At 51.3% G+C, this 13,587-nt stretch overlaps 1 protein-coding gene across 1 annotated transcript in view; it reads right to left on the reverse strand.

Annotated features, from left to right (window-relative positions):
- CD81 (CD81 molecule) overlaps positions 1–13,587 on the reverse strand; it is a 35,285-nt gene that overhangs the window by 9,140 nt on the left and 12,558 nt on the right. The window contains exon 3 of the mRNA XM_010563893.1: positions 2,453–2,550. Coding sequence (XP_010562195.1) covers positions 2,453–2,550 — 98 coding nt within the window. The remainder of the gene's footprint in view (positions 1–2,452; positions 2,551–13,587) is intronic.

Genomic DNA, 13,587 nt, shown 5'->3' on the forward strand with positions numbered 1-13,587 from the left:
CACAGTCCCACCCTGTTTGTGCAATTCCAGCACTCTTCCCTGCCATCCCCCCAAAGCCTCCGTCCATCTTTTTGTTCAGATCCCAGGAACACGTTGTGACAGTCGGTCTGTTAGACTGGGAATGGGAAGCTGTAAAGCTCATACATCAGAGTCAAGTGAAAAGGCACAGACAGGCACGCTCTACATGCAGCCAACACTACCTCCGCAACAACATCACCCTCTGTGACTTCTTCCTGGGAAAAGCCCCAAACTGGGAGAGTTACCATGGAAGTAAAGAAGCAAAAGAGGTGAATGCAGTCAAGGGAAGACAAAATCACAGTATGGGGTGAGACAACAGTCCCTGGCTCCTGGGCAGTCTCTGTTCCAGACAGATTCAGGACATTTTCTTCAACAACAGAGGAAACAGGAGTTTCCAGAATGATGCTATGACCTGGGTCTCACGTGCAAGAGCAAAGGGTTAACAGCAAAACGGAAACAGGACTATTGATCTGACAGCAGGAAAGGACTTCCGACATCCCTGTCCAGTCCCCGAACAACCAACTCCTATTTAAACACCCACCTACCCCTGATTCTCCAGGAACATCTTTGGGGGAGCGGGTCCCACATCCCCACAAGGAATCGCAGCACCCTAAACGTGGGCACGATGCCACTGTGATTCTCTGGTTAAGCACTAGGGCTCACTCTTGCAGTGGCTACCCTCCAGTGAAGGATGGCTCATTTATCCCACGTTTGGAGGTACAACTTCCTGCAGACTCAGTTCTGCAAGCTGGCTGCAAAACACCAGAGATGCTATGGGAACACGGCGGTGTTCCTGGCCAGGCGGTCAGAAGTACCCCAGCCCCGTCCCGGGGAGCAGAGCTTGCTCCATGCCCAGCGGCTCCCTCCTGCCTTCCTTGGGTCTTGCCGCTCAGCTTCCACGCTGCCTTCGGCACAGGATTTTGATAGCGTGGAGCTGCCTGGTACTTTTCCCTTTTGCACTAAGCCTATAGTCGCTCCATCATATAATCTGGCTGCAGAAGAGGGGGGAGCGGCTGCTTCCCTGCACCACCCTGAGAATGCTGCCTGGAAATGTCCTTGGAGCAAGGTGGGAACCTTGGCCAGCGGAAAGCGTCATCACGAGGCTCCTCCAGCCTTCTCTTGGCAAGCCAAGGTGCGAGCAAACATGGGCAGCACACAGCAGCTAGAGCTGCTAATTTCAGCCAAAGCAGCCGGTTTCCCTGTCAGGCCTCAGGTACGTTGTACCATCTGCCCTTCTAATCCTCTTTCCAACTTCAAGAGGGAGTGAGGGGTAATTCAGGTTCTGTAATCACTTGCGTTAACAAAAAAATAATAATCCAAAGCTACCAGACCCTGCTACAACAACCCGTTGGATTTGTGCGCGGGCTCCTCCTGTTCTCAGCAGCAGTGATAATGCCTCCAAACTCCGACAGCAGCTCTCATCCACCAACGTTCAAAAGTGCTTTAGAAAAGCTAGTGAGAAGCACACCCTTCTTATTGGGAAACAGAAGCAACTACAGATGAAGCCATCTGCGAAAGCGAGGGAAAGCAGCTCCATTTCTCTCTGTCCCAGCTGAATCCACACCCATGGGTCACTACACCACAAACAAGAATCTTCCAGCCCAATGAAGCCAAGTGCTGGAAAGTCCTTCCATTATTTTTTTTTTTTTTTTTATGTTTTACCCCTCCAATTTTATTTTTTTTTTGTATGGAGTTTAAAGCTGAACCACATGTGAGAACTTGCTTTAAATAAATGGGTCTCCCTTACCCCCAAGGCAGAGGCTTTTGGTGTGGCTACACTTTATACCATTAAGCTCATCCCATGCCAGGAATGCCGAGCTGCTGCCTCCCATCAAGGATGCCTGTAGCACTTCAGTACTGAATTTTCCAGGATGTACCTAGACGTCCTCACTAAGACATTGTGGGAAATCTTTGCTGTTTCCTTGTCCAGACAGATAAAAATAGTAGATGATTCCTTAAAAGAATTGGAATCGCCACAGGCAGCCTTGAAACAGAGTGAAAGGGGAAGCTGTAGGGGACATCAGGTAAGAAAGAGGGTTTAGTGGGTGCTTGGTAAGACACAGCCAGACCACGGTGAGGATAAAAGCATGGGGGGGTGGTTTCCCGTATAGCAGAGAAAATGAAATCTCCAAGAATCTTGCTGTTCACACCTCTTCTGCTATGCTGCTGGCTTCAGCCTCTGTCCTGCAGCCAGGCAGGAGCAGGAGCTTGCAGCATGCCTGCCAGCCCAGTCGGAGCTCCAGCAGGCCAGGCAGAGATGCCTTCAGCCGAACAGCGCTGCCTTGCTCCTTGCAGAGGTCAGCTAGTTCCCACCTACGTGCTCATGCGTCCTCCCGGCCCCCTTGTTGGAAAAGCCTCCAGCAAGGGAGCCGCAGCCACGCGCCGCCCGGCAGGACATCACGGTGCAAGGGGCACCCAAAACTTTGCGCCTTACCGTTCCCAGAAGGCACTGAGACTCCTGAATAGCGCCGTAGCATCCCAGGAACCCCACGAACATCATGACAGCTCCGACCGCAATCAGGATGTAGATTCCTGCAAGGGAGAGCGAGAAGCAGAGGCGTTACCGCAGAGCTTGGCACGGCGGCATCCCAGGGCCTGGCCAGACACGCTGGGTCCCCGGGGCGGCTCACTGTGGGCGTGCAGAATTGAGGAGATACAAGCAGAGGCGGCGGCAGACACAGCAGAACAGCACAACATACACGAGTCAGGTCTCAAAGCGTTTGAAGCTGCTAACGCTGAAACTTTAAAAACGCCATCGTCTCCAAAATCGGAGGAAATGCAGAGAGCTCAAGCAGTAATAGGCAAAGGACGTAGCAGGCAAGACAGAGGCTCTACAGCATCCTCAGAGCCGTAGTATGGGAGTTCCCATGGCATACTGTTTTAAATATTTAAGCAGAGGAGATGAAAATGATTAGTTAGCATATCTTTTAAAATAAACAAAAGGCATATGGTTTATTTACATTAAACATCATACAAATATTTATCTGGCTAACGTTTTAAAGACAGACGAGCCACAAAACTAAGGGAAAAGCACTGCTTAAGCATCTCATTTAATATAATCTGGCTTTTGTTTGTTATAGGTTCTTCTACAGAGGAGATGACATTTTACTTCAACTTATTAAATTTGCACAGCCAACTTACTCCATAACTAGTTCAAAGCTTGGAAACGAGACATTGGGGGGGGGCTTAGAAAACAGAGGAATGAAACTTTATTCATTCAGGAAACAAGAGCTTAGCTGAAGGCTCATATCTGCTGCTGCAAGTAATCACCATGGTCCCATCAACCAAGAGACTGGTGAGGCCATGGTGATTACTTGGCCAAATGCTACCAGCTCAGTTAAATTTGCTTCCTTTTCCAAAAACACAGCTTTCTCCTGTTGTATCCTGTATATTTAGTGTATTTTTGGTTAACTAATATTCTCAAGGATTGTGTTTTTTCTACTTTCTAGGTGAATCCTATTTTCCATCTAAAAGCAATTTGACACATGCAAAAAATAATCAAAGAAATAATTACAAATGAGGCAAGACTGCAGTCACCATTTTTAACTGACAGTGAGGAAAACAACAAAAATCACAATGAGAATAAATGTACATGGGACATCCCAGAGGTAACAGCAATACAGTGAATCTTGCTAGTGCTTGGGAGACACATCCCTTCAACGAAATGTTTTCTTCTGCTACGAGTCAAAATGTTTTTATGGTTATTAATCAGCTTGTCCACTCCCCTTTAGGAAAGCACTAGAATATAAACAGAGCTCGAGATTAAAACTGCTTGTACATGCCTGTCACGTTTAAGGTTTTTCTTATCTTTGTAGCTTTTAAACAATCTTATGATAATTAAAGTGCAAAGTCTAAAGGGCATGCACTGACAGTAGAGTTAAGCCAAGTTAAACCTTTCTTTAAAAAACCAGATACGTAATAACGGTCTCGACTTGTTTAAAATACCCTCAGGGACACGTCAAACTTGGGAAAGGGTCAGCTTCGGCTCCCGCTTCTTCCCCCTTTAAAACAAAAGCCATCGCCACCCAGACAACGCAAGTGCTAACGCCAAGGGCCAACTCGGCGAGAGGCGGCGGCGACGGAAACGCCGCCCGGCAGCCCCGGCGCTGGGACCCTCCGGACAGCGTTCCTCACCGGCACCGCGCTCGCACAATGCCTCCCGCTATATTTAGGTGCCGCAGGCGGGAGGAAGCCAGCTGCAAGGGAAGCGCCGGCACAATGGAGCGCGCTGACCCCGCAGGAAGCCCCTCTTCACAAAACCGGGCGGCATCTGCGGCCGGAGACACCGACATCCTCACGGTGACACCGCCAGCAAAAGGAGAAAAAAAAAAAAAAAAAAAAAGCACGGGTTGCACCTCCCGATGCGTATCGAAGGGGCTTCAGCAGCGCCCGGGAGCCCCAAAAACCCAACAGGCAATTGGGTTGTTGAAGCTCCCTAACGGGGGACGGGACGCCTCCTTGCTTGAAGGTGTCAAGAGAGGGGAAAAAACAAGCGAAAGCAGCCCCCCCGGAGAATTCGTGGAAAGGACAGGCCGGCAGTTAAAGTTTTGGGGCTTTCCGAAGTAGCGTGAGGACATTTCATCCCAACGGCTGGAGATGACGCGAGGCGGAGCGGCGGTGGCAGCCAGGCGGAGAGCCGGCGCGGCGAGCAGCGGGCTGGGGTGCGCGGGGCAGAGGGGCCCCAAAGGGGCCGGGGGCGATGGGGAGGCAGGAACGCATCCTGTCAAATGAAGGCTGTCTGCTGGACACCCGCCAAGCTCCAGAGAGGCTGATGGAGATTTTTGGATGCTACGTAACTGCTGTTTCACAAACAACGGCGTATCAGTAGCAGTCTCTCAAAAAAAGGTCTGCTTATTGTCACCAGAATCTGCTAATGCCCAAGAACCAGCCCTCACCACTCCAGCTCGTACCAGCAATGCTGCTGGTTTAGGTTTTTCAACCCAAACTGTGTCAGGTTTCTCCATCTTACAGCCTTGGGTGGCTCCACTGGAGAGTCCTCATCGCAAGTCCCTCTGGGGAAATCAACTTTGCTCATCCCTGAGTGCAGCAGCTTCTGACTTCTCCTCCCATTAGGTCAGCAGAGAGAAGACAAAGATGGCCTGGGGGGCAAGTCTTTTCAGTGTCCGAGAAGTCACCATTCATGCTAACCACCCCAGTAGATGAGTAACAAGCAGATGCAGCACATCTGGAGACCAAGCAGTGGGATGCTGCAGGGACTCCAACGACCAGGTCACTCCCACGGGTAGACAGAAGATTTTATTCTCAAATTCTTCAAAATAAACACGAAAGGCAACTTCCAAGTTAAACAAGTATAGCCAGGAGATCACAGAATCATAGAGCATCCCAGGTGGGAAGTGACCTCGAAAGATCACCTGGTCCAACCTTTTGTGAGAAAGGGAGCCTAGAGGAGACTATCTAGCACCCTGTCCAGTTAGATCTTGAAAATGTCCAGCGATGGGGACTCTACCACAGCCCTGGGGAGGTTGTTTCAGTGAATGATTGTTCTCGCTGTAAAAAAATGTCTGTCTTATCTTGAGATCTCAGGCAAACGTAAGAGCCACTGGTGGCTAGGAAAATTTTGCTCTGAAAATAGCAATAGGAGGTAAAAGCCCAGCGAGAACCTCAGCTGAGACTAAGAGGAAACAGAGACATTTGCCATTTTATAGAAGTCTTCCGGAGGCCTCTGTCCTTACTGCTTGCTGGGATTTGTGCAGCTTCAAAAAGAGAAGACCAAACCCGACCTGCTGAACTCCCACCCCAGACAGGCTGTGCAGACCTCGGACAGACAAGCAAGGTCCTGGCTTCCCGCTTCTCTCCTCGCTCGTGCTTCGCCAACTCCTCACCAGAGCCAGTGCCGCTGTCAAGCAAGCAAACAGCAAGAAGAAAAGGAGGGAAGGGAAGAAGACATGCATCACGCGCGGCTTCCTGACCGGAGCTCAGCAGATGCGACCGGTGGGGTGGGAGCAGCAGGAACGCGCAGCCAGGCGGGGGAGAGGGCGGCGATGACTGGCCTGAGCTCAGAAAACCACAAAAAACCCTGGAAGGCTTTTGGGATAAAGGCCAGCTTCATTCCCAGGCACAAACAAGTGGCCGTTATGGAGTCACCTTTTGTTACCGAGGGCCAGAGCACTACAGCCTCCTGGGAGGCAACGGAGCGGGACTCTGTTTATTTAAAAACAAGCACAAAATATTTAATGCAACAATAGCGTCTTGTACGATGAATGCTAGCGGTGTTTCTCCATGGAAATGCCACGCTGAAGGCTGCAAAAGCAAACGAAGGCAACCAAAGCGCCCAACCACATGCTTGTATGGTGTTTGTTTTCCCACACCCATCCTTCCCTTCAAGGGATGGGGCTGGTGGGAGGGTCTCTGCCTCCAGACGGGGTGCCAGGCAGCTGGGGGGCTATTTCACAGCAATCACAGCCCAGCTGGGAACGACCAAGACTTTTTCCCAGAAAGCAGCCTGACAGATCTTAGCTTTCATGCCTGGCAGACGGCAAGGCTGACGGCCAGCATGGTTTTGGGTTCCGTGGCTGTGAGCGAGGCACCTGTCATCCCCGTCCTGAATGGCACATTATCCTTCAAGTCAGAGGAGACTCCCCCAGCACAAGCCTCCTCACTATGTAAGCATCAGAGATGGAATTAACTCCTGCTAGCCTGTCCTGGATGAGAAACTCTTCACCAAAGCAGCATCTGCTCCTTCAGGGCTGGACCCGAACTGGCACAATTCTGCACGATCAAGGCTCCATCTGCCTTTCACACGCCACTTCCCAGCTCGTTTGTATTGCAGCTTTCTCAGGGGTTTTAAAACCAGAAATGCTGCTTGCCATAAACAAAAAATAAAATCAGGGAGGTAGAAAATGCAAACCGCAGTGCCTACAGTCATGCTGCTCCCTCCAACAGCAGCAGTAGATAACCCCGAGAATAGCCCGAGCTACAGCAACAGTTACAGCGAGCAAATCGTTTATAGGTGCTCATGGTACCAACATGCCTCCACATCTTTGAGCAATGCTACAGTGTGATTTCTAACCTTTCGGCACAGTTCTGGGGTAAGGCAGCAGTAAGCAAGGTTGCTAAAGCTGCCGCATGAACCAGCCGCCCGTGAAAGCAAGCTGTGAGCCACAGGACCCGCATCTTGGAGTTGGGGACGTCACAGGAGGACTTGCAGAGACGAGTGGTGTCAATACTGCCTGGAGTCCTCTATCTCTTTTTGAGATGGAGCCTTAAACCAGAAAGCTTTAGGAAAGAGGGCCAACCAGTCTTCGCTTCACCTCCTCGTTACGGAGAGATTCAGGGTCCTGTCTGAATTCAGAGCAGGAGCACAGCAACTGCGATATGATCTCTTCACTCAAGAGTATCAGGACACGATCCATCAGAAAAAGCAGCAGCAACGGACCAAACACCATCCCCGTTTCCCTGATACAACCAGGGCGCATGCCATGGGCTTTAGCCACATGGAAAGCCCCCAAACATCAGACCTGGGGGACTGATAGTCATTGAGCACTTCTCTCTGGATGGTGCTAGGTGGGAAAGGAAAAAAAAGGCAGCCAAGAGGCCAGCTCCCAGCTCATGCGGATGATACCTCCATGGAGGGCCCTTTGCCTCCAGGCCAGGTAAGAAGCTGGGTGCTCAGTTCTGGGAGCAGGGAAGGGAGCAATAAAGGTTGTATTCAAAGTCGATACTTGCTCTGCGATTAAAGCAGCATAGCTGCTGCCTGCAGGGTTGTAAAACCCATGTCCTGTCCCTGCTGAGAAGTAAAAAAAAAACAAGTAGAAAAAAACAGACTTAAAAAAAGGACATGATGAAAAACAAAGAAAAGGAGGAACAAGCACAGCAGAGTCCCTCTAAAACAAGCAGGGAGTGGGCCAGCCCTCCTCCCGTGCCCCACCATCCCCATCAGAGATGCTGTGCAGCTCCAGGCGTGGGCATTCCCGGGCAGTGCCCTACCTCTCCCCCCACTTCGATCCTCTCCCGTCAGCTTTAACTTGTTAAGCTAATGGAAGCCAGTCTCGTCCCCCAGGTCACCATGGCAATGTTTCCAAAAGACAAAAAATTAAAAAAAAAAACCAACCAAAAACAAAACCCCAGAAAGCCCCCACCCCCTCCCCAGCATCACACCATGCTTCCCAGGAAGCCCGGGCGGCTCTCCAAGCTGTGCCTGCCCTCCCCGCGGCATGTACTTTAAAAAGGGGCTGAGAGCAGAAAGAAGAGAGATTTTCATGTTTATTCTCCCGACAGACAGGCTCCTGGGGGCAGACTGCACATCCAAGAATTTTGCAAGCCTCCGAGGGAGGGCGGGCGGGCTGCAGTGCCTATCCTGCTGTGGCTCCTAGCCTGGAGACGCTGAACATCACAGGGCTCACCACCACCCCTGCTGCAGGGAAAGGTGGGACCATCCGACGCTGGTGGGAGGGAGACTCCATCCTACCCCACACCACCAATCCTGGAAGAACATCCTCTCCAAAGCCAAAAAAACCCCACGACCATGACGTGCTTCCTTGCAACTTGGGGGCAAACTCCAGGCAGGGAGCGGAAAGCCCCTCCAGGACAGCGTAGGGGTGGGAAAGGGGTGGCTGCTCCAGCCAGCCAGCGAGGGAGGGTCTCCTGGATATTTTTGTCCAGCTGGCCACTGGAATTGGCCCAGCAGAGCCGACAGTGCTTTCTTGGAAGTGGGGCGAGAGAGAGGGGGCGGAAAAAGAGAGGGTTTGCTGGCAGACGACAACTGGGAAGCCCATCCACTCCCCTCCACCCCCTTTCCCAAGAAAAACGTTGCCGCTCTGTGGCTGCTAATGGCTTCCAGATGGAGCAACAGTGTCGCAAAGCGTGGAGAGCTCTCCTGGGGCTGGTGGCTCACCTGGGGGGACAAAAGGCTGGACGTGCTGCCCTTGTCTGCAAGAACAAGGTGAGGAGGTGGCAAAGGACACACCTCTGTCAGAAAAGCAAAGGGGAGGTGGAGAAAGCCCCAAATGACACCCTCAGGTGCACAAAGCCATACCCAAGACAACTCCACACAAAGATGCCACGGCCAGGTTTCTTCTGCCTACCCAGGAAACACTGGAAGAAGACTTGAGTTCTGTAACGTCAGCGTACCCGCGAGAGCTGGGAGGAGGTCTGCTGCACATCTCCAGGGCTGGGATGGACGATGGTGGTCCAGGTCCGGCACAGGAGACCCAGGCTGGAACACGCCGGCCCACCCCTCCGCTGCCCCAGCCGACACCACTTCTGGACATCTCTACGTGCCCTGGGGTCTCAGCCGCTGACAGAGCCCAAATCCTGCCGGAGGATTTCTTGGGGGCTTTGCATGCCTGAACTCATGGCAGGTTTTCAAAGGAAAACCATCAGAGCTATGGGTTTAAACAGCTCTGAAGAGCAAGAAGCCACCTTTGGCGCAGGTCCCCGGCAGCAGAGCCAACGGGAGGGGGCAAAGGAGGACGACAACTACATTATTTGTAGTCAGATAGATCTGAACACAAAATAACCCAACGCCGCTAATTTATGGCCTTACATCATAACCAATTTTAGTCTGCAGAGTAAATGAATTGCAGGATTCGGTCACGATGAACGTAGACTGAATTGCAATTAAATACAATTTGTTTTTTTAATAGAAATTGAATTCTATGATAAGAACACACACAAAAAGGATTGTTTGTATTGTCAGCTATATGATGTAAGCCAGATACTTAGAGGGAAGTACTGACAAAGTATTTTGCCTCACAACTACTATTTTAAAAAGAATTCCACTATTATTGAAGGAGTTGATCTGAAAGTGATTAGAGGAAAATCTAGAACCAGTAAATCTCAGCCTTTTTTTCTTTAAGGGATTAAATAATTAATTGTCCTTAACTGTAAATAAGTTTACTTCCAAGAGAGAAAAGTGCATGTACTTCTATTTAAAAAAAATCCCCACATATATATTGTTTTTTTAAGTGATCCATTTTGCTCACTGTGGTTCAAGGCCAAACGCAACCCTTGGTTTCCACTCCCAAGCTCACAAGCCTGGCCACAGCTCGTGTCTCTACCGGCAAACCACCGACACATGGAGCCTTGAAGAAGCACAGCACAAGCGGGTGAGGGAGCGCGGTGCTGAACCAGCCGCGTGCATCTGCAGGGATCGCTGCAGCACCTCACCCCAAAACAGAAGGCAGTTTTTCACTAGTGTTTTTTACAGGACCCAGAGACCAGGGCTCTTGGGCTCTTCTCTAGCCCTTTCACAACAAGTTTAGCAAAAGATTTACTGTTGAGTCTAACCCCACAATAGAGAGAAGTTGGCACCACCTTTGAAAGATGCCTAATACTTCTGGAGGGATGGGGACAAGGATGGGAGCATGAAGAGAAGCCAAGAACTCCCCATTGCTCACAGCAGGTCTGCGCCCACTGCAGCACTGCTGGCTTCCAGAGCTTTTGCACCTCACCAGAGCTCAGTGCAACCTCCTCTGCAACAAAAAACGCACCTCTGAAATCCTGGACATCACTTCTTTTTGTCCAAGGCAGTCCTGAAAGGCTGATTAAGAAAAAAGCTGCGGTTATGAATAGAAGGGACAGCTCTTCAGTGGCTGCTTAGCCAACACAAGTCTGTCTGGACGATGTGCCGGGACGCTCTGCGCTGCTGGCCACATCTGGGACCCACAGCAAGAGCGGCCGAAGCATCCTCACGTGCCGTAGGGACAGCGGGCAAGCCCTGGGGAAGCTCAGGCAGGCGTCCCCGATCCCTACCCACGTACGCACTGCCGCTCGGCAGTCTCTTCTGTCCACGAGGGTCAGACCTCCTGAAGCCAGCAAAGCCTTATGATGGTACTTTCAAAAAAACCTGAGGATACCTACAAAAGCGTGCCAGCGATGGACACTGTGCTGACTTCAAGGACAAGCATGCAGATGCAATTGCAGTTCAACTCCAATGCGTACTTGTTTGTGAGAAAGACTGTGAAGCATCCCTGTGCTTTCTGGCCCATTTCTTCCAGCCCAGTCTGTGTGAAAAGCAGCTTGAACTCATTTCCAGGGCAGAAATCATTATCCTGGATTGTATTTGTATGGAGCAGTATGGTGAAGAGCATCTGTGATTCACCTCGTTAGAGAGCCTGCGTTCCCGTTAGCCAGTCTCCCCTCCAGTGCTACTGCAACACACCGCTTCCCGGGCACACTCATGGCCTTAAAATCAGCCCAAAGCCCTTGCTGCCCCTGGCTGTCACCCCCCCCCTTGTCTCCTTTGCTGCCTGACCTGCTCGGGAGCCGGATCCACCATCAGCAGCCTGGTTGCTAGGGGAAAAAAAAAATAAATAAATATAATAAAAAAAAAAAACCAAAACACAAACCCCCACCCTGTTGCCTGTTGGGGCAGTGATACCCAGCAGGAGAGCAGAGAAAGGGAGCAGCAGCAGCCCCGGTGGTGGCCAAGTTTAACCCACCACCGCATGCCTGTCCAAAACCTTCCACCCCCCCGGAGCAGCGCCAGTGCCGCTGTGCTCCACAGAAGAGATGCTGCCCAGCAGAGGATTTACTAATAAAACACAAAAAAAACCTGAACAGAAGCAAACCCAACCCCCTGCTCGCCCCCAAAAGGTGCACAGAAATCCGCACCCCAGCTCTGGAGGCCTTTGCACTTTTCCTTGTGGCTGGCCCCGCTCCCAGGGCCGAGCTAATTAGAGCCACGGGTCGTGTCACCCTGTCACTTGCTATGAGCAGCTAGAAGCAGATTTCCTATTTTGGACCTGGCAGGCGAGAGCGAAGCCGAGACCATCCGGATTCCGCGCTCCGCTCCTCACCAGGCAGCGTCGGGGACAGCGCGGGAAGGGCGGGCAGCAGGGATGAGTGCCCGGCGATGCTCCCAGCGCACAGGCAGCCCAGCAAGGGGGCAAATGTGATATCCAGGAGTGGGGATTTAAGGCAAACAAGGGCCGAGGCTTTTGTCCCCACCCTGCTGACAGCATTTCGCCCGCAGCAGCCATCTCCGGGTATCACGTAACCAAATCCTTAGGGGATGGGGAACCTGGCTTTCCCCTGTCCCATTCTCTTCGCTACTACCCCACTGAGATGGGGCAAAAGCAGCAAGTTCAGTGTCACTTGCCTCTTCGAGATCCCCAAGGGCTCTTAAAACCACTGACACCACCGCACCAACTTATTGTGGAGAGATCAGACTGCTCCAGTTTGTACCGGTATCCACAGAGACGGACCAGCTCAGCCTTTTCCCACTGGCTCTCATAACTCATTGAGTCACAGTTTTGGTCTGTTTTTTTTTTTTTAAATGGTTCTTTATGTGTAGGGTCAATAAATATGTAAGAAGTGGTTAACCAGTTGTTAGCATCCAACTTATCAATGCCTCTAGCTATCTAGAAGGATGTTCTCTGATCTGCTACCAGCACCTTGCCCAGCCTCCAGACACACAGAGCACTTCAGACACGGTGTTATGCAAGGGCAAGAAGGATTTTAGTTTTTCCAACTACAAATAAAGCAAATAAACGCATATTAGACCATAAGCCTAGCTCAAATGAAGAGCAAGTGTTTTCCTTTATAGTCACAAAAGCATGAAACTACGACGCTCTAGCTATCCTCATCCCTGCTACCGCTTGGTCTTTACAGTGCTGAAGCAGTTAACTTGTAATTTGCTGGAGCGTTGGGTCCACAGCCAAAATGGAAGTTCCAAAAGCCAAACCTGCAACAAGCGGTTAGGGGATCAGACGGTTTGCGAGCCGTGCTGAGGAAAAGCCCGTGAACAAAAGCTCGTTTAATAACCTCCCAAGCCAACCCACAAGACAACTCGCTGGGTGCAGTGCCAAAATGCCGGGGCTGGGGAGCGAGAGGGTTCCGCTTGTGGGAAACCCCGACCCAGGAGCTCCCTCCTCACAGGCTGCAGAGCTGAGCGGGGGAACAGTTGCCTGCGCCCACGGGAGCTGCAAGAGGGGCTGCTGCAGCCGTCCGGTCCGGCCGCAGGGGAAGCGGAGAGCAAGGACCGCTGCCCTCCTGCTCCTGCAGCAGCCTGAAGGCAGATCAGCATCGGCCCTGGTACCCTGCTAGCTGCCCTGCTCCCCACATCCTCCTTCTCCCACTTCCCCATTGCCATCAAATCCCACACACCAGCCGGCTGCGTTAATTGTTCTCCCTCTGCCGTAACACACAGACACCGTGGGAAAACAACCTTTAACAAAACAGCTCCAACTTTGGGGCAGGGGAAAGGACACAGAGAGAAACCAGGAGACACCAGAGCGCTGCTTTCCCACTCCCCCTCCTCACTAAGTACAAACCCCATGGTGCAAGTTTTTCTCCTCTGACAGTTTTTATTTCTTTCCCCTGTCCTGCAGCACTGTGCCAAAGCCTGGCCAGCCTTGAAAAGCCTCCTACAGATCCCAGGACTGGCACCCCATGCCAGACACCAAAAAGTGGTTTGCAAGGAGGAAAAAAAAAACAACCAAAAAAAAACCCCAAACCAACCAAACCAAAAAAATAAGCAGCTCTGGAGGCCAACCTCAGAGAGGTTCCTGCTCCTGAAGCAGGAACATCGTGTGCATGTGTATTTTGGATGCCAGATGAGAAAAAGGAGGGAGTATCAGTTGTAGTGGGGCAAAAAAAAAGGGGGGG

This window comes from Haliaeetus leucocephalus, unplaced genomic scaffold (assembly GCF_000737465.1).
Source record: "Haliaeetus leucocephalus isolate CR32 unplaced genomic scaffold, Haliaeetus_leucocephalus-4.0 Scaffold173, whole genome shotgun sequence".
In the NCBI taxonomy this organism is placed as follows: Eukaryota; Metazoa; Chordata; class Aves; order Accipitriformes; family Accipitridae; genus Haliaeetus; species Haliaeetus leucocephalus.